The following is a 21,730-nucleotide window of genomic DNA, read 5'->3' as shown; positions in this document are numbered from 1 at the left end:
ACACCTCCTACTAGACCAGGTTGCCCAAAGCCCCATCCAGACTGTCCTTAAAAACCTCCAGGGATGGGGCACAGTACATCCCTCTCTTCCTATGCCCCATCCTTCCATCCCCAAAGCAAATGGCCCATGCTGGGCAAACTCCCTTACATGTAGGTGTAAAAGATGTGGAACAATAGAGATGGAGAGCAGCACTTTGCTCACCGGATTCAGTTTGAATGAAAGAGTACCAGAATAGACTGGACAAAAAGGAGATAATACACAAGAGAAACTTAATTTAGGAGGAGAAAAACCCCCCAAAACCCCAAATAACTAACACCCCTCTCCTCCCCCCCCCAAAAACCCCAAAACAACAACCAACCAAAGACACCAAACAAAACACCCAAGAAAGCTGCATGACAATCAGTAGTGTCAAAAGAATAGTCCATAAAGAGGAATCACCATCTCGGTTATCAGCATTTACAAAAGCAATACTCTACTGGTAATAACTCTGAGAAAAATCTATGCATGTTCAGGGACTCCGACTTAGAATGATTACTTTAAGAAACAAACTTTTAATGTCCAGTATAATCTTTTGATATTTCCAAGTTATATTAATGCACCTTTTTTCACTCAGATTCAGTTTAACTGTAACCTCAAGCCTGGTAAGAGCTTTTCCTCTCTTCACAAGCACAGACTTAGTGCTCTACCAGTCACGGTAAACTCTTAAAGCAGAAATACCTTTCCCAACTTAAATGTATGCCATTTAGCCTAAAACTAATCTCTGCCCTTCTAACCCCAACAATACATAGCTATTGCAGTTGAAGGTTCTTCAACTAGTCAACAACACCCTGAACCAAGCGTCACAAAGTGTAGCATAGGGACAAGGAGACCTCTCTGGAACAGGGCGCTCGCTGCCTGCCAGGGCTTCAGCCAGTCTCCTCTCCTGTTATTTTAGCTTATCAGTAACTGTTTTGGAAGTTATTTACCTTAAGTCACTGCAGAGCCAGATCTTGTACAAGAATAAATCAGAATGACTGAAGTCAACAGAAACACACAGGTACAAGACTGAAGGGGAATATTAATCTTTTTTAAACGACTGCCAAAATTCTCAGAGCTTCTAATTTTAAGTAGAAATAAGAGACACAAGTCTTAGGTCATGGTTAGAGGATTTGTGACTCCAAATTTACTTTTCTGTAAGTTAACTATGGTTTATACCATTTGCTTAACTGGGAGTACAGGGACACTGCATCTTGGTACAATTCTTCCAGTATCAGGAGTTTTACATTATTACATTTAACAGTTGTACAAATTGCTGGGGAACAATTAAACATTTTAATTCTTTGGTTATGGAAATACAACCAGTAAAAGCCAACTGGAATTCAAACATGAAAGCTCAGCAAGTTATCAGTCACTCACATACAAGTAAAACCAAAACTTGTGAAAGCACAACCTTGCAAAGCACATGCTCTAGAAAGAAACCCTCCTGGCTAGGTTCTGTGCTATGCAATTTTCAAATTCTAATAGGATAAAATGGCATTGGGGGGGTGGGGGGGTGGGGTGGGTGGGGTGTGTCTCAAAAACCCACAAAACCCCCCACAGATTTCTAGTCGGCAACAAAAGGATTATGTGTGTGCAAAGCTTGAGACAAAAAGCCAGCCAGAATGTGAGGGAACTTCAGTTTTGTTCTAGCTCCTCTTTGAGAGTACCAGATTCTTAACATAACATGCAGTATAAGACTGGCATGTAAGCCAGGACCAACCAGCAGGACCAGAAATCAATATGCACATGTGGCTGTGGTAAGTCACAGCACATTCCCCCTGGTCCTCACCCACTCCCCCCCAGCACCACCCCCCTCCCCCCCCCAAAAAAAAAAAGCACTGATGGGTCTGCTACAATAGTCCTAGATTCCTGGTCAAGTCTACATATCTTCCATGCTTTCAGAAGTTGAGTGGCTGTCAGAAGCTTTAGCTTTGTAAATCATCACCACTTCAAACAGTATGTTCTTCTCAGGACAATGTGTAACTTCCCCTCCTCTACTCCCTTAAGGGGGACAATTTTATAGCTAAGAGACATTTCCTCCCATTTGTAATGGAGCTGAGGCTGCTCAATGGCTTTCTCCCATCTCGTCTCAAGCGACTTGAGTTCTGCAAGACTGCCAGTTGCAAAAACTCTTTGAGCAGTTAATTCAACCAAGTACTCGTTCTTGTGAAGATCTAGGTACTAACAAGCCAGTTTTCCCCCAGCACTGAGATGCAATTCAGTCACATGGTTTTACTGTCATGCAACACAGTTTTCATACTTCAAATCAAACAGTGTTTTATAGATGCAAACTTCATATAATAAACAGTTAACAATTGAAAGTACATAAAATGAATAAGGTTTAAATAGTTGAGAACAATTACATTGCATTGCTTACAATGCTCCTAAATGCATAGGAAGGAGCTCAAGTCAGCAATAAATACTTTTTGGTTGTCCCTTCCCCCAGATACAAACAAAAGGTTCCACATGATTTTTAGACTTGATTTAATCTCAGAACCACTATGTTAACACCCGTTGGGGCTGAAGTTTATTCACTTTTGGCATTAAAGTTCTGACAAAGAATGGATGGCCTGAGGATCCATATCCCCCAGGGTTGGGTTGCAGTCAGTACTGGTCCAGTATGACAAAAGTTTTGCAGTCATTTCTTGCCTGTCCTGTCCCCTTTTTCCCCACCCGATACATAAACCATGGCCTAGCATTAGTGTCACCCTTTCAGCTGCCATTTATTTAGGTAAGACAAGATGCAAACTCAGTCATTTCCTCATTTGTCGGAAAAGTGACATGAATATTCTGTACTTTAACAAATAAACACTTAAATACAGGATTTTGTTTTGCACTGGTGCAATGCTTTCATGTGAGGCAAAACATACCCCTGCCCCCAACCACCACCATAATAATTACCAAAGCGTTTCTAAGTTTGATTTTCATCAAGATTTCCAAACTGGCAGATTTTATTTTCACACCCTCTTCACAATAGACAAGATGCTTACCATATACTTAGGATTACAAGTTGCCACTAAAAGAAAACTTTACACAACCACTGTACATTTAGGTTGAAAAAACTGTCCTTCATGAAAAATATACCTAGAAATTAAGTGGTAACAAGAAAAAAAACATTAAGAAAAGATTAACCTTTTTTTTTTTTTTTATACTGTGCCATTCTTAAATTTATCAACTGTTCCTCCACTTTTCATTCATACTCTGTTTTTACCTATAGTATTTGTTAAGGCAAACAGCTAATCCATTTCTGAAGAGGTGCTGTGGAAATTGTGGACAAACAGCAAACATTTGGCATTAAAATAGCACGTATGTAGCCTCTAGTAATATACATTAAGCATTTCTCTTGGACTTCAGGATAATGAAGGGGGAGGATGAACATGCTAACAATGTCAAAAAGGCTTAAAATTTAGCGTCCAAGCAATTTCTATTGATGCTTCTGTAGTTTTCAAGCTCTAAGTAGTATAGAATTTATGCAAATGCATTAAAGAATTCTAGCTTGGCAAGTACACCCAAGCAGGTTATTAAACTATATATACAGAAAGTGATAAATACAGAATTAAAAGAGTCCTTCCGCTTCTCTTTATAGCCTTGAAAATTGACAAAAAACTTGAGGACAGCTCTACAATATTAAACATTAGGTAACCGCAGGAGGTGGGAAACCTAACTACACAAACTGATTAAAATACTCAGATGACTTTGTAGTGTTTAATACAATTCAGTTCGTAGTCAAGGGCACAAGACAACATTTAACAAAAATAATCACATCAATTGACCTAGAAATCAAATGTAAATAGATATGAATACAATCTCCAAAATCTGTCTTTAAGTGAACATTAACCATTTATTCAAAGTTATACAAGAATTTGAAGGATAAAGTCTTCTGCAACAGGAAACCAACTTACAAGTTTCATGTCTCAGTTGAACTGAAGTGGAGGCGAGCGGGGTGGGGGGAGGGAAGGGTGAACAAACAAATTAGTAGGCCCCATCCAGGCAGCTAGAAAGTAAAAATGGGCTCAACAGCAGCCTCCTCCAGCTTGTTGTCCTCCCTGATTGCCTGCAAGCGTTGCATTGGTAGCAGCATGTTGAGGGCCGATTTTTATGCCGTTTGCCTGAAATGAGGTATAATACACAGTGAAATTATTTCAGAACACTAATGTGCTTGAAAAGCTTCACAGTTTCACAGAAAGGTTTGGGTTGGAAGGGACCCTCCTGCCATAGGCAGAGACACCTTCCACTAGACCAGGTTGCTCAAAGCCCCATCCAGCCTTGCCTTGAACACTGCCAGGGATGGGACAGCCACAACTAAAGATATGCAATAAATACAGCTAAGTTTATATATCTGTATTTTTTTAAGCAACATGTGCTTAGCAATTGAATATAATTTAAAGGAAGATGCTTTCCTTCTCATTTAAATTTTGTCTGTGTTAAACTCCGCAGCTTAAACTCCAAACACAAAAACACAGAGCCAAAACTGTCGTTGAATACTAGTTGGAATAAGGCTTTAAAAACACACAGCGTTCACTAGGAATGTGTAACCTCTCCCCTTTCACCAAAACCTCCATTAGTTTAATAGGTTAATATAAAACTTTTCCTCTCTAGACAGCATTTCTTTCTGTGTTGAATCAGCTGTAGAGGCTAAGGGCATACGAGTGTTCTGTGTCATCAATAATTTCTATGATCCCGAAAGACATGGCTACTTGCCAAGAACCCACACACAGCGTAGCTCTTTCATTCATCAAAATCACACTTATATCTTAACCCTCACTCCCTCAAGTGGATTTTACCTAAAAATACAGCACTTTGAGAAAAGTAATACAGTAGCTTCAGAAATTAAGCTCTTAAGGAAACTTTGCGTCACAGTAAATCTCAGATTTATAGCGCTTGGCAGTTGTTCTGCAACAGTGGTAGCCTTCGGGTTTCTGGCACTAGCTCAGTATTGACAGCAGCTGATGTGGTTTCTTTTCGCTCTTTGACTCCTCTTTAATAAAAAGCATGCCCTATGGCTCATTGGTTTTGCCCCCTCTGGGCTGATAGCAACTTCTTGAGGAATCAAGGAGCCAGACCTGGCATAAAGCCAAGTCAGTAGCACGGACTGTTGGCTCTTGACAGCATATTGCAATCAAAGCTCCATAAGGCACAGTAAAGCAGTCAGCTACTATATGAAACTCGACAGATACAATGAGCATGCTTTTTCAGACTCTCTGATTGCTGTCCAATTTATATTCCACTATTGAGTGCATTTTCTTTAGGAAAAACAGAGGACATGTTGAAGTTTTCATTGCTGAACTGAATTTAAAAAATGTTTCACCAAAACACCACATACACACACACATTTTCCAGTCAAAGTTAGTGTCTTTGAAGGATTACTGTTCAAATCTTAGCTACAAGTTTCCTAACGCAAATAATTTGCATGCTACTGAAGTTACTCATTAATTCCTCTCTGAAGTCGTAGAGCAATACTTTTAACAGTTTAAGTTTTCTGCTGTTGCAGTATACTAAGCAGGAAGAGGTGAAGCTATTTAAGTCCTGCTAACTCCCTCAACTATTCTTTGAACAACTCTGCAAGGACTGTAATGCTTAACAGAAGCGTCGGACTCAGTCCCTGACAGAGAATGCACCTATTCACAGAACAGATAGAGAGCAGAGAGTGGCGGTGCAGATTTTCACATGTGGTTTCACTAAGCACCTCAGCAACAACGTTTAGGGACATGCAGAATAAAAAGAAAACAACCTCTGTGCATCAGGAAGGACTGAACACTTCATACTGACAAACTTTGTGTGGTGTGTTTTTTATGTGAACCTTAGCAGAGAGCTTGTATGATCCTAACATATCTATACAATCCTAATATTTCTGTTTACTACTGCTGAATTGGAATTTATGTTTTTTACAGCCATGAACCTCTCTCCTAACTGCTCAAGGTTTTCAACAGCATGGTATCAACATTGAAGAAAAACATTAGAGGTCTTTCTAGCCTCTTGCATTAGAGAAGTACTCCTTGCTCCACCTCCCCACCCCCACGCCAAACAAGTGAAGAGAGGCCCTGATAATCTGTAATTTCAGTAATGTGCATAGGCAAACCAGCTAATCTTTTATTCCCTACAGAATCCAGCCACCTAAACCGGGAACATTTCAAAAGTCTTTTATGTAACTCTCAAAGCAATCCCTCCCCTACACTGGACAGCTCATGGAGTGCATCTGGCATATCAACATGGTCCCCCATTTACATAGTGGAAAATTATCTTTGAAAACAGATGACACCATATGGAGAAGTGGATGAAAGTGGATTTTCTTCTCTTTTGGGGATTTATATTATTTTGTGATGCTTCATGGATGGATAGGGTCACTTATTTTAATCCATTTTTATCACAATAGCAGACAATTCGGCATCCAAATGAAACAGACAAACGTTTTACTGTCCAGCCTTCCAGTGAAAGTGAATTCTGTACATTTAAAAAAACCCAAAAGTGTTCAGAGTACTAAAACTTACCTCATTATTAATGTCAAAAACGCCTTCCTGGATTTTCTCATAGATCTCCTTTGCAGTGTTAATAAATGCCTAAAACAGAGGGGAAAAAGAAAAACAACCACAAACACAGTGAATGTGATCTCCTTTGGTGCAAGATGTACTAACTGAAACCCAATCTCATGTGCAGGTGTACCAGCGAGACTTTTCTTCCTGACCTCAGCAGGAACAGGTATGACAACAGCATCCTAAAACCTACCCTGGAGTAGCAATGGATCACACGCTGTTTAGAAAAACAGTGGCATTTTCATAACATCTGTATTCTACAATCTGTTGTCCAGTAATTACAGGGAAAAAGTGGTTTTTAAGATATATAAATTACTTCTAAATTATTTATGTCTGACCCTTATGGATAGCTTGTGTGGCAGATGGTTTCCCCTACCCTTAATATCTTCGTAATAGGCCACTCTAGATTAGAATGCTTAGCAACATAAAACCACAGGGTACTTACAATGATGATGTAAGGATGCTGTCTGCTGGATGAAACCTTATGCTATCATTTAATATTCACCTAATTTTCAGAACGTATTCTCTTTAATTAATCTTGCACATGATAGGCAATAGGCATCTTAACAGTAGAAAGGAGAGCCCTGGGTTTTACCATGATTTCTGAAAAATCTATTGTTTTAATTCAGAGAAAGGACTTTGACATTCAGGTCTGGGAAAGTGAATGATATAAATGTTTTTGGTTAAAGTTTACAATCAATTATTCCATTCTTCATCTCTCATTTAACTTTATAGGTCAAGTAATGCCTAAAATAATGTATAATTTAAGAGGTGATTAACAGCAGCTAATAATTGCAATCAATATCAAGCATACAGTTCTTTTTGCTTTAAAATACCAACACCACGCAATCACACAAGATAGCCTATCTTGTGCACAAGCCCATTACAGCAAATGCAGATCTAATTCAAATATAAAAAAGTAAACAGGGTTCATGGAGAGGAACAAATCATACCTTTCTTCATTTCTACACTGGAAGCATTTGACTGCTGAACTTGCCACCAGAGCTTTGTTTCCTAATTAACAGGACTGATATGTTTTCACCTTTAAAGGCCTTACAGCTCCCCAGAGTAATCAATCTACTGCAGCTCAATTACTGCACCAAGCACACACCACAGCCAGTGAAGGAGACCTGAACGACTGCATCAGGAGCGGAAAGATATGAATATGCATAAACTCTAAGTGGGTGATCGAATCATCACAGAGGGTCATGAGAATTTGCAGCAAAATAATGAGAAGAATTAATCATTGCAGATTCACAAGGCACTTAGGAAGCGAGTTCGTTTTTCAAACACGTGTTAGAGTTGAGGAGGAAAACTGGCTTCTGGCCAACTATGAATTGATTCAAATTCCTCAGAAATTGAAGTTTTCAATGTAAAGAAAAGAACTCAAACTTATCTTGGTTTCTGATAACACACCAATTATTGTAATGGCCTCATACATGACCCTACTGAAAGGTAGAAGTCAGTAACTTTGGAAATCTGCACAGCTGGAATCTGTGAGGATGCTTGCTTCTGCTTCAGTGGGACATTAAACAGAACTTCAAGTCTTAAAAATGCGTTACGATAACTTCATGTAAACAAGCACTTAGCAATTGGCACTTCTAACAATTCTAGACGATGCTGGCTAAGTACGCCCAGGCTCCTGTAAATTAATTCTATTAGATCTCTAAGAATTACTTTAGACCAGCAAAACTAGAATTTTAACACACTCCAAACTAACATAGCCAAGTCTAAAATATCTTCTGGAAGCTACACTCAGGAACAGATCGCTTCAGGAATGCCTCTATCCTCACGAAAAAAAGAAAAATCAGTAAAACACAGTGTGATTACGCAACAGTCAACACCCCCTCCCAACACAGTTACTACACACGTACTGTACAAAGCAACGCCACAGTAATACTAACTTCAGTAAAGACTATTTTAATATTAAACACATTGCCTAAGAAACCACTGATCTGAAAAATCCAAATACTCCATTCATCTCAGGCTTACCATTTCAGTTGGCTCAAAAAGACATAATCTGACTACCACATTCCCATCAGTGATTCTGGTGCACCGCGTATTAGTGTTAAAACAGCACGTACTTTTATTCTGTGTGGCAAAATGCCAGGCTGCGCTGGGTCACATAAAAGTAATTCCTATTCAAAAACAATGGTTTGACAAGAATATAGCACATAATAGGTCTACCTCATGTTTTCTTCAGTTGGTATGGATTCTGAAAAGTTAGTATTAACCAGCCACAAAAAGAGACTTACATCCCTTGGGACTTCCACTTGTTTCTTGAATCCATGTATTTTAAGTTAGCTTATGCTTCAAAGCACAAGTGGACTCAAAATAACCACCTAAGAACTTCACTGAGAACAGCAGTCTACTCGCTTTAAGAATACCGCATCAGATTTTGGCACTGCATGCTAGTGTCCCAATTAGCAAGGACAAGAAGGTGAACTCTGTATAATTGACGACTTCTAAAAACCTCTTTTAATACTGCATGTTCTAACTCTTATCTGGAACATGCAGTATATACTATAAACTCTCAATTATTTATGGGCAGTTTATCCTATTTGCAGATTAGCTGAGCCATGGATACAGAAAGACAGAGCAGTTTCCCCTCAAATCCAGTTTGGATTTATTAGACCACGAGCAGGGGGCTGCAAGAACACAGCTGTAGCACTTCACATGCCAACTTGTATCCAGGTGCAGTTTAGCCACTTCCACACAACACAAGACCTCGACCAGTAAGCCCCCATGAACTCAGCTGGCTGCCTACCAAGCCTACTGCAGTTGCACTGTGCAGTCCCCCAATGCTGCTGTTACTAAAACACTACACAAAGATATTGAGCACTTCCACCCCAAATCAACTCAGGCCCAGGTTTATTTCACCACCCCAGGAGAGGTAGTACCAGATTCAATCTGGATTTATATGCATTCACCTGAAAGTTGGAAAGATAGCACATAATTATCTCCATTACACATAGAAGGAAAAGAAAGACTTTTGAAAACCAGTATGTTAGACTTCCAACTGCAAACATTCTAGATTTCAGGAAAATTAAAGAAACAATGTAGCTGCGGGGAAATGTAACAAAATAAAACCACAAATTACTGATGTTTTTATGTATGATATTACTGAGTGTATTTGTGCAACAGCATTAAAAATGGTCATATACAAGTTACTCAGTGATTTGTTTTTAATATAACAAGTTTACAACAAGGTGCTTGATGACAGCCAGCATGGCTTCACTAAGGGGAAATCCTGCCTGACCAATTTGGTGGCCTTCTACGATGGGGCTACAGAACTGATGGACAAGGGTAAAGCAGTTGATGTCATCTACCTGGACTTGTGCAACGCGTTCGACACTGTCCCACACGACATCCTTCTCTCTAAATTGGAGAGATATCAATTTGATGGATGGACCACTCGGTGGATAAAGAACTGGTTGGACGGCCACACACAAAGAGTTGTGGTCAATGGCTCAATGTCCAGCTGGAGATCAGTAACGAGTGGTGTCCCTCAGGGATCAGTGTTGGGACTGGTCTTGTTTAACATCTTCGTCGCTGACATACTGGGCAAAGAAGAGAATCAGAGCGGCCCTGCAGAGAAGGACTTGGGGGTGCTGGTCGATGAGAAAATGAACATGAGCCGGCAGTGTGTGCTCGCAGCCCAGAAAGCCAATCGTATCCTGGGCTGCATCAAAAGGAGTGTGACCAGCAGGTCGAAGGAGGTGATCCTGCCCCTCTACTCTGCTCTTGTGAGACCTCACCTGGAGTATTGTGTGCAGTTCTGGTGTCCTCAACATAAAAAGGACATGGAACTGCTGGAACAAGCCCAGAAGAGGGCCACGAGGATGATCAGGGGACTGGAGCACCTCCCGTATGAAGACGGGCTGAGGAAGTTGGGGCTTTTTAGCCTGGAGAAGAGAAGGCTGCGTGGAGACCTCATAGCAGCCTTCCAGTACCTGAAGGGGGCCTATAGGGATGCTGGGGAGGGACTCTTTGTCAGGGACTGTAGTGACAGGACAAGGGGTAATGGGTTAAAACTTAAACAGGGGAAGTTTAGATTGGATATAAGGAGGAAATTCTTTCCTGTTAGGGTGGTGAGCGATTGGAATGGATTGTCCAGGGAAGTTGTGAATGCTCCATCCCTGGCAGTGTTCAAGTCCAGGTTGAATGAAGCCTTGGGTGACATGGTTCAGTATGAGATGTCCCTGCCCAATGCAGGGGGGTTGGAACTGGATGATCTTAAGGTCCTTTCCAACCCTAACTATTCTATGATTCTGTTCTATGAGTCTATACCTAGGTTTTCAAATAACAGTAATACCCTGCTGTGGAAAATTACATTATGTACAAGTGGGAAAGCGAGTCTTGTAAGATGTGATCTGGTAGCTGTGTCACATCTGCAACTACTGCGAAGCTAACGAAGGACATTTCTGAGTCACAATGTACCAGTATAATATCACCTTAGAAGATTTGTATAAGGAGTTTCCCAGATTATATACACATGAGAATCAAGAAGTCTCACAATGCTTACTTCAAAAAAAGCCCCAAGCAACCCAAAAACCAAAACCCCAACTACCAAACAGTACGTATGCCGTATTTAAGATAAATAAGTCCTAAACCATGGAATGTAGAATTAAATCAACTCCCACATCTATTTTATCACACAAAATAAACAAGTGATGTTGGATTACTACCCTTGAGACAAAAGCAGGAAGTGTGAATTCTGTAACTGCTAAAACTGACACAAGAAGGGAGTAAGTTCCTGATACCTCTCTCTTAGGGAAGCTGTATGCAGGAGTAATAATAAGCTAAGGGCACCAGAATGCGAGTTACAGAACAGCTACATTTAGTTTTCACTTGGCAGATGTCAGTAATATCACTACTCTTTCTTGGAAACCTAGTGCTGCGGCAGGTATTTGAAGCCTTAACTAGAAGCTGAGCATAACAGGAAAAACCTGTAAATGAATCACTGATTCTTTTCAAAACTGGGATTTTGTGAGTTCATCTTTACTTGGAAACTGGAGTAGAGCGGGTTCTGTACTGTCAGCTCGTGGAACACACTGCCCTCTGGCGGCAATATTCAAGTTAAATTTAGCGCTTAGAAACACAAATTGGGCAGTCATTTCTAGAAGCTTTCTTACAATTAAATGAAGAATACTTAAAGGTTAAATATCTTACAGATTCTAAAGCATGAGCCTCACCTCTGAGGTCATCCAACACCTAGGATTTCCTCTGCCGTCCTGATTTCCTATCTTATCTTTTAGCAGTGAAATACAACAGATCAGTATTAAAAAAATGCATTTGGAAGCAGTAATAATATGGACCACAAATGGATTTACCTCTAGAACATTCACCATCCCAGTGTACAAGAGATGCTGAATGGCCACTTAGTAGAGCGAGATCCCAAAGCGATGAGCAGCTGTTTTATGCCCAGTAAAAGAATACTTTTTACAACTAAGTGATCCCTCAAAAAGCAGTCTAGGACACTACAGGGGGTACAGAAGGGTTAATTTTCAAGCAGTAGGAAGTTGCTATATAATCAACCTACAGGCCCAAAAGCACCCCAATCCATTTGTAGACTTATTTTTGAAAGTGAACAGTCACAAAACAAAATTGACAGCAATTTTATATGTACCCACTGCAGTGTAATCTTTCCTGACAAGCTTACTGGGAAGATGCATGTTACCAGAGCTCGAAGTATCCTGCAACATCCTGCAGCTGCTGTTGAACAGTTACAAAGGACAGAGCACTTGAGGAAAAAAAGATGATAAACCCAGAACTAAGAATCCATCTCTCCAGCAGATTCTACACCTGAGGCAGGTGGACCTATCATACCTTTCGTGCTCTTTGAAGTACGAGACCCTTGATTAACTTGAGGCTTTTTATTCCAATTATACTCTGGGATGCTCTCAAGATCCCTGGCAGAGGCCGTGTTCCTTACTGCACAGATGGGGCATGGTTCAAGGATTTGCCACAAGGAGGTAAGAGCTGTGAATCTTTGCTGGAGCCAGATGTCCTATCCCTTCACTCACCCGTAGCTGAACTGACATGAGCTTCACTTCTCTTTTCTCATGGAAGAAACTGGCTGAAGTGCAGCTTCACGCAGCTGAAAAGTCACAGAACTTTGATTTTGAGGAACTTGAAGGAATACTGGGTTTGATATAAGTTAAGATGAACTTTTTTTCTTCCTAGACTCATGAACTAGAAATTCTGCTCTCTTGCAAGTTCTAGTCGGACTACATCTTGTGTGTCATTTTACCTTACTATGAAAACTACTAACAGTTAGTTCTGTTTAGAGAGAATGTGGAGGGAGAAGAAAAAAAAACCTGCTTCTAAAAACCAGTTCAATTTTAGCAGCTGTTAAGAACCACATCTTTCCATGAGATTTTCATTTTTATCCTTCTGAACATTACAGAGTCCATCTTTCTTTCCTTGTCTGTGAATGAGCAGTACTGCTATTGAAGCTACAGGGGTTTTGAATATTCATTATCCATTTAAGAAAAATTATGAAAGAAGTTGCCTGAAGAGAAAATTAAGTTGCAGCTGAAACAAAACCATTGAACGACCATCCAGCTACATGTAGCAGAAGTGCTCCATTGCTCAGTCAAAACCGCTATTCAGATTTAATCCTAAATAATGAATCCATTATTGCATTCTATTTATGTGCAGACAACTTGGAATAACACAGGCCATACTCTTTAAGATGAAAGCTTGGCATAGGGCTATATAATCCCCTCCATATGGGAAACAACTTACTAAACCCAATTCCAACACCAGGAATCAGTGATGTATTAGTACAGCCCAAGTAAGATCTGCTTCTGAACAGCGATGGTGTCTAGCACTGGTTTGACCAGTATCCAAAAAACAATTTTGCTTAAGGTTGATTACATTCGCAATTACTAAAAGTAGCAGTCTGGAGTGCAAGAAGAACGCACAAAGTTATTCCAGTTTCCCAAATACAGGCAGGTATCTTTACTCCCTGAGAAACAGTGCATGTAAGTGGATTCAAGCAAATGATACTCCAGGGACACAAAGGTAAGTACTGTGTGCTGTAGGAAACTGTATGGTCACCTGAGTGGATTCTGCTCTGCCTCTACAGTTAAGACACTGCTCAAGCAGAAAGCACTTAACAAGCTCTGAACTGCACATTTGAGATAAGACTACAATTAACAGTCATACAATGTTGTTGAACTACCAATGAAAACCCAAACGTGATAAAATTGTTAATGCCTCTTGCAAATAAGAGAAAAAAGTTCTGTACAGTTTTAATGCAAGGTCATAAAGTAACTGATGTTATGATTAAAACAAGTGCAAACATGCCCGGGGTTTAGCCCTCAGACTTAAGCATATACAGGTGGAAAGTCTGCTGATAGGCACCAGTGCTCCCTTAGAAAAAAACCCCAAACATAAGTGACATTGAATTTTGCAAACATGAATTTTGCAAACAGTACTTCAGAGTGCACATCCCCCATCCACAAGTCAAGAAAGTAGAACAGATATAACCACCAAGAGTCTAAAACTTAGCACTAGATTCCTTTCATCGTTCATTAAAAACAAGTTCAATGTTTCAGGTCAAATTTAACTATGCATTCTACTGGGAGAAAGCCAACAGCCATGCTCACAGTGTAGTAAATTACTGAACACTCCAAAACACAGGCAAGATTTTAAACAGAATTCTAAGGAGAGAAATGCACTAGTGATATAGCTTAGAAATCACTGAGGAAACAGACCACAAAAATTCAGTTCTGTTTTGATAGCTGGCTATCTTGATGGCTTTATACGGAGGCTGAAAGGAAATCAGCAACAAAAACCCCTGTTTAAATAAATAAGATACTGCTGATGAGACTAGTATAACTGGCTTTGCACTGCAGTCAAATTATAACCCTGTGCTTAGCCTTCCCCCCAGTAGTCCTCCTGTGCTCCCAACATATCAGAAATTCCCCTCACCCAATCCCATTCTGTAATATACACAATGATTTAACTCTGTGGCCACACTGAATTCTTAGCAGCCTCCACAAGCTACTACAAAGGAAGGGCCTATATCTACTTCCTCCTCCCAACTATCAATTACCTATTGTGCAAACAGGGTATAAACATCCCCTAACAGCCTCACACAAGATAAACAGCTAACAGGATATTCTCCCCTGCTGAACATTTCTATCAAAGACATAGGTTACAAGACATAATCCTGAAGAACACAATGAACATTTTTAAACTGTCTTAAGATCTAAGCACTGAACAGGTCAATATACTACTACAGACTGACTAAGGCATTACACAGTGGTGGAAACTGGGTTTAAACAAGGGAAACAATTTGAGTAACATTAGTGACAGAAGATTATCTGTTCATATAAACAGGTAAAGAATCCACCGTTAACTTGCAAACATCTACAACAACCATTTGTGATGCAAGGTGAGAAAAAAGGTGGGTCAGAAACAATGTCAAACTGATCAAACAAAGTCTAGAGGCTTGTCTTGTCACTCTTGTCAGAGAAACATCCATTTCCAATTAGAGACAAAAAAAATCCATTAGGGGAAAAGTCTTCTCTGGCCATTTAACTGTTTCTAATACAACACAGGAGACACATGCTGCCAAGTTTCAGCATTACAGCTGCATCCACAAACAAGACTTTTATGGCTATCTGCTTGTGCTTTACGATGCAGATCTGTCCGTTTTACTTAGGTAGTGCCACAAGTCTGTTCTGACATGCTGTGCCTCCTGAATTCCCCAGTGGCAAGCATTCAGGGTACAGGAGCAGCGCAGTTACTTGCACTGTTTCAGCAGGGCCAGGCATTAAGTCTGGATGTGGAGTACAGTCAGTATTAAGTTAAGAAATGCATGTTAGACCTTGAACTGGATGCTGCAGAAACACTCCTGTGGTAAGCAGCCTAAGCTTCCCAAGGTAATAGGACAAACTTGATAGCACACAAGGCAATGCCCCTACCAAAGCAGCCTTTCAGAAAATGTGAAATGTTGCTAGATAACCCACTAACTGTGTGGGACTGAGAACAATACAGTAACCTATATAGCAACAGTGTCTCAAGAATAATTACAATGGGTAAAAAGCACTGGCTATTGGTTTTTTTTACACCTATAGGACAGAAGCTGGAGAAGTGCTGAAACTTACTGATGTCAGTCAAAAGATACGTAAGAATTAATGTATCTTCTATAAACTCAAAAGACTTGAAAATGCGTGAGCAGAAAAAAAAGACTGCTGTCACCTTGTGTTTTTACAAAGCAGAGTAATTTAACTCAGAATACTTCTGAATTATTTTTTCCCCCACAAAAAATTACCTCAGAAGATTTTTAGAAGCAGCCATCCAAAAAAGATGCGTTTACCTCATTTTCCGCTCTATAAACACGTATTAAAGCATTTTTGTTAAAATAAATAACTAACTAAATTTGTGGTGACTGGTGTTTCCTGCAGCCATGTATGTTTATGACATACACTGCTTTCATGTACTGAGCTATGTTACAGAGGACTACAGGATTCAAGCGATTTGAGGAAGGGTGTCTGTGAACAATCCAAGATGATTTATTTCTAGACCCTTAACAGTCTAGATTCTTTTGCCATGAGTACTTTTTTTCTCAGATTCAGAAAGTGAAGTTTGAAAACCAGCTCTATAATGAGATAAAAACCCCCACACATAAGATAACATTTGCAGACACGGGGCCACAGATTTCTTCTGCTTAAAATTTAATTTTAGCTGAATTACCTCAACTTTTGTTCTGCCTGTTTCTACATTCTCAGGCAGTCACAAAATTGCAAATTCCTCCCAGTTCTGAAGTACTGAAGCCTTGTTACTTTTACCTCTATTTTGCATACTTCTTGCTCTTTCCTCAAATGCTGCCCATTCCACATGATTTGTTTTCTCATTCCCTTCTATCTTTTTGATCCTGAACAGTCCAGAACCAGCATTAAAATAATAACGGTCTCTTCTGTCCACAAAATTATGTTTTCCACCTACCATGTCTACTGTTTCTCCTCACTTATTTTTACTGGCTCAAAGATTTAAGATTTTACTCCTTCAGCTGTAACTATTCTAAATCATGCCACCTCTTTTAGTGTTGACTGAGAATACCATTTAAGAAATTCATTTGATTGTCACTAACAATTATGTCCTGAAGCTTTTCCATCAGAATTAGGCAGTACATGTATGCAATGACTCACTTGTATCATCATAAGGAGAAGATCTTATTTGAACTTTTTTGACAAAGAAAGTCATGCTCACTTTTCTCCTGATAACCAGATTTACATTAGGTCCTAGACAACTCATTCATTAGCAGGTTATTTTTTTTGACACAGAGAGGTGCTAATGTTAGCATCAGGTAGTAACAAGCCAATGAAAGTTATCTGTAACTCTTACTACAGCTTAAAAATAAAATATCTAAGTATTTCAAAATTAGAAGGTTTTAGCACTAGAAGAAGAATACCCCATCAGTTACCCACCATTTTACCTTTAGGACAATTCTGGATACAACTAGGGACAGATTATGAAATATAACAAACTGAACAGTATCATGCTATCACAAAAAAAGAGTAGTAAGTGGGGATGTATGTATGGAATGTGGGCTGGAAAGACACGTGAAACAATCTTTCTGCTTTACCTAGCACTAACCTCTCAGCTGGAGCTCTCTGTCCACCACTGCACTGTGTTTGGCTAGGATGGAGTTAGTTTTCTTTACAGCAGCCTGCCATAGTGCTGTGTTTTGGAGCTGTAAGTAAACCAGCATTGATAACACACCAGTGTTTTAGCTACTGCTGAGCAGTGCTTACAGATTGTCAAGGTCTTCTGTTTCTTACTCTGCCTTCCCCAGTGATTAGGCTTACGGTAGGCAAAATCTGGTGGGTGGGGTATCCAGTCAGGATACCTGATCAGAATTGGTCTAAGGGACATTTCATATTATATAACATGCTCAACAATAAAAAAATAGTTGTCTTTCCAAAGTAGCTGTTGCTCAGAGATTGTCTGGGAATCAATCTGCTTGTGGGAAGCTATGGCTGCCTTTCCATCACTCTTCTCCAACTTCTTTCCTTCATTTATTAAACTCATCTTCTCAACCCGAAGTTTCCACTCACTTTGGCTCTTCTAGGTTTTCCCCCATCCTACTGGACATAGGGAATGAGAAAGCAACTGGATAGGCACTTAGTTGATGGCTGAGGTCAACCCACCACAATCAGCCTTCAAGAAAGGTATGTGAAGTAAATAAAGGTGAGATATGTAAGAACTCATATGTGTCCAGAAATGTGAGCTGTAAGTAAAACTTTGAAACACTTAAGTTTTTCAAAGTAGCCAAGACTGAAAAACTTATTCAAATACACAGACTACAGCAATCAAGACAATGACCTCTTTAGAGGCTCTGTAGAGGACAGAAAAAGAAAATGAGTGCGTGAATTGCAGAAGATTCATGCTAGGTAGTGGAAGAGAAAGATGACAATAGAAATACCAAAGCACTGTAATAGATTGCTCTGAAGATCTTGTGAAATATTAAGAGATCTTTAGAACAGGTTAGATTGGCATCTGCCAAGTATACCAATAGCTTGGTTTGCTTTGGACTAGCAAATCTATTTTAGTCTTGATTTCAGGGCAGATGGAGGTATCCATTTCTCTGATCAACTATCTTAAACACCCCTCACCAAATATATTAATTACTACAGTCTCAACAACATAATTAGTGCAATCAGGTACAATGTAGACAGTGTCCTTCTCATAATATGAATTAAGGCATAGTTAATTCAAGTTAAGGAATCCAAAACCTAGAGGTATTGTATATGTACAAATAAAGTACAATTCAGAACAACTGTTTTACTAAAATGGCAGTGTTTAGCAAAGTTACCTCTTCTACGTTGGAAGCAGTTTTGGCAGATGTCTCCATGAAGATAAGTCCGTGCTCTCGTGCAAATGCTTCACCTTCTTCTTTCTTGACTTCTCGTCTGGATTCTAAATCACTAAGGTGGAAAAAAGTGTTACTTGCATGGTCTAACCTGCCCACATAAATATTATTGTTCAGAGACATGCTTATAAGCCAAGAGCACCCATTAGAATTTACATACATATGAATATCTATTCAAGCCCTTACATAAAGTACAATTACTGTAAGCCTTGCACTTACAATATTTGAAATAGCCACAGATATCTCACTTGCTTCAGCTATCAATCCTAGCTGACATAGATCTTAAAAATGACTTGATGAAACGGCTTTGCACAGGATGTGCGTATATTTATCTAGCTATTCCCCGAATACTAACTGTAGACATTGTCATTTTAAGTAAATATCACTCTTTTCTAGTATAATGTTATCTACCAATCCACACTGGAAAGCAGAAGTGATAAGGGAGTTTTATAAATAATTTGTTAATGATGTTAAAAATAATTTTCTATTCAGTAACAAAACTTCATACAGTCAATTTCTGTTCTAATAAAAAGACTTAAAAGGAAAACTAAGGGTTTTCTGAACTACAGTAGCTGTTCTCTCCCAACAAGCTAGCATTTTGGTTTTGAAACTCCAAGCCTGGCCCTCGAACAGCAGAAAAACTTGAAGTTACAAAATTTCTTGGTTCCTGCTTAGATTAAAGTAAAGTAAACCCCTTCTTGGACTGGACAGCTAAAGACAAATCTGCTTCTGTAAGTCATATAGACATTTAAGTATTTCACTTTTACTTTTTAAAAACTTCATTAGAAACAAGGAGTACACAGTTTGTCCTTGTGTAAATATATTACATCTTGAGCAACAACAATGCTACATTTATAGATAAATAATAAATAAAACATATATATCAAAATAAAGTTGCATTTAAGCTGTGCATGTAAAAGTATCTTCTCAGGTACATTTTTTTAAACTAAACAGCCTGCAAATACAGAGATTTAATTTGCAGCCAGAACACCAGACAGAAGTATCATACTTGGCTTCAGTGCTGCCATCCTTGTAATTATGCATGTATTAAAAATCAGCGATACTCACTGTGGCATCTGTTTTGCAGCAAAGGTTTTAGTTACTTTTACAACTACATGCTAGCTCAGATAAGTTACAGAGTCAAGACAACTCAACACATCATTTAAACATGGAACATTTGAAGATAAAAGATACAAGAAATGTCTTCTCAAAACAATTTTAAAGTTGAAGTTCATTATATGCAAGTGTTCCAAGTATCTCAGCATCAAGCTTAAGCTATCTCAACAAGGTGCTCGTTCTCATGTCCCTGAAGTAGCTACCTGACATTGTATTTTGAACTCGAGAAATGTCTTATTTGCTACTACAATGCTACACTCAATATATCTTATTTAAAGCCTTGATTCACTACAGTGTTATCTCCATGGTAAAAGAGAAATAAACAACACTTTCAACTTGAAATAGTGCAGCTGCATCAAAAATTGCAGTGATAACCCAGTCAAAACTCACTACTGATATCTAAACATATTCATATGGAGCTTTAACTGCTTCTACTAACCACAGATGTCTTCCTCTCTCCATTCCAATAATTCGAAGCATTTGGTCTTACTAGATCAATATAGCTATGTTTTGTTCTGGAAAGAAGATTAAGTACAGTATTTGTCACGTTTTAACACTAGTTTTTGTAATGTTTTCAAAAAATAGCTATTATAGTTCAGATTAAATTTTAAACACATTTCAAATCCAGCAATAAATCAATACTACAAAAAGTATAAAGTGCACTTCTGGGACTCGCAAAAACAAAATTTATTCCTTTAAAAATATTATGCTAATATACACTTTCTTCCTTCCATCCATCTCTAGTAGTATGCCCTACCATAAGAACTCCTGTAACACACTTTAAGGATAGTGCAATATAACTGAAGGTGTTTTCTTCCCATCCTTCTGTTTAAGGCTTGAAAATAATCACCTTTAAAATGCTTCTTAAAGAAGTTTTACTTCATGTGCACCTTAATCTGTAACTTAAAATACATGATTTAAGCATATTTATTGTTTGAGTAAATCCTAGTTGTAACCAGGAATTAGTGAGCTAGCTGCAAGTAGTATATAATAATTGAAAAATCATGTGATACAGTTGGTCTGCATCAGCAGAATACACAATAAAAGTTTAGTTTAACAGCTAAGAATAATGAAGAATAGTTACAGATATCAACTGTGTAAGTATGCAAACTTATGTAATACTTATCTCAAGTAAACAGTATACTTTACTGTTTCAGTGCTGTATTTTACTCTCATAAGCATGAAACCAGTTGGTCAGGAACATCACAGGCTTAACAAAGCTTCATTTAATGAAAGAAATCACATTTCTATATTAATTTGTGAAGACTGTGCTTAACACATTCCTCAATTTAAAAAGAATGCCATTAGGAATTTTCCAGATTACGTATACAAATGTGGACATGCTTCACAATTACTTAATGCTTAAGATGTTTTTCAGGGGGAGATACAGAGTGGAAGGGAGAAAGGCTGAAGAAGAAAATAAGAGGTGAACAGGCCAGAGTAGCAAAACCAGACTCTTTATCATGAGGCTGTTTCTGAGTAACATCCAAGAAGCGATCTGGCTGTTCATTAAAAATCAAGGGACCTGCATATCCACCATTATTTTAACTGGCATCTTTACCTTCAAGAACTGCTGGGGCATGGGGAGAAGTTAAGGTCAATTAGGTAAAGGCCCATAACTAATGGGTTTTAAAATTATGAGATTATGTTTTTGGTATTTGGAAAAATCCTGCATTGTGAAAAAAAAAAAAAACCAAACAAATAAGATCTAGAAATGATGCTACAATTCACTGGATGGAGAACTAGAAAAAATTACAGATAAATTTATGTATTCACTGATGTGCTTTTATAAAGAACTTCAATACAGATCAAATTCTCAGCTTCAGTAGGGAGCCATTTTAGAACTTTGGACAGTATAGCCAAGGAGACCAAGTAAATAGTCATTTACAAACTGGGTAACACACTTCCAAAACTTCTAGTTGTATTTTCATCACCCAGTGTCTATTGTCCCTGTCCATGGCAGGGGGGTTGGAACTAGATGATCTTGAGGTCCTTTCCAACCCTAACTATTCTATGATTCTATGATTCTAAGTGGTGAAAAAGTATTTTCTGCCACCAACCCTAGCTAAAATATATAAAAAAAATGAAACAGGCTTAGGATTTGAAGTGAATCCTGTAGTATGGGCTGCTTTTCTTTTTTAATTACACTTTCTCTGCTGTGATTCTTAACCAAAAC

The 21,730-nt window shown here is 38.8% G+C and overlaps 1 protein-coding gene across 2 annotated transcripts in view; it reads right to left on the bottom strand.

The window, feature by feature from the left end:
* Positions 1-1,133: 1,133 nt before the first annotated feature.
* Positions 1,134-21,730, bottom strand: part of RAB2A (RAB2A, member RAS oncogene family) — a 46,130-nt gene continuing 25,533 nt past the window's right edge. For both annotated transcript variants that reach the window (XM_065668332.1, XM_065668333.1), the window contains exons 7-9: positions 18,382-18,493; positions 6,507-6,575; positions 1,134-4,127 (exon numbers count right to left, since the gene is read on the bottom strand). In XM_065668332.1, the coding sequence (XP_065524404.1) occupies positions 4,032-4,127; positions 6,507-6,575; positions 18,382-18,493 (277 nt within the window). In that variant the 3' untranslated portion in view covers positions 1,134-4,031. The remainder of the gene's footprint in view (positions 4,128-6,506; positions 6,576-18,381; positions 18,494-21,730) is intronic.

Source organism: Lathamus discolor, chromosome 2 (assembly GCF_037157495.1).
Source record: "Lathamus discolor isolate bLatDis1 chromosome 2, bLatDis1.hap1, whole genome shotgun sequence".
NCBI lineage: Eukaryota > Metazoa > Chordata > Aves > Psittaciformes > Psittacidae > Lathamus > Lathamus discolor.
This window is presented reverse-complemented; position numbering and strand designations above follow the sequence as displayed.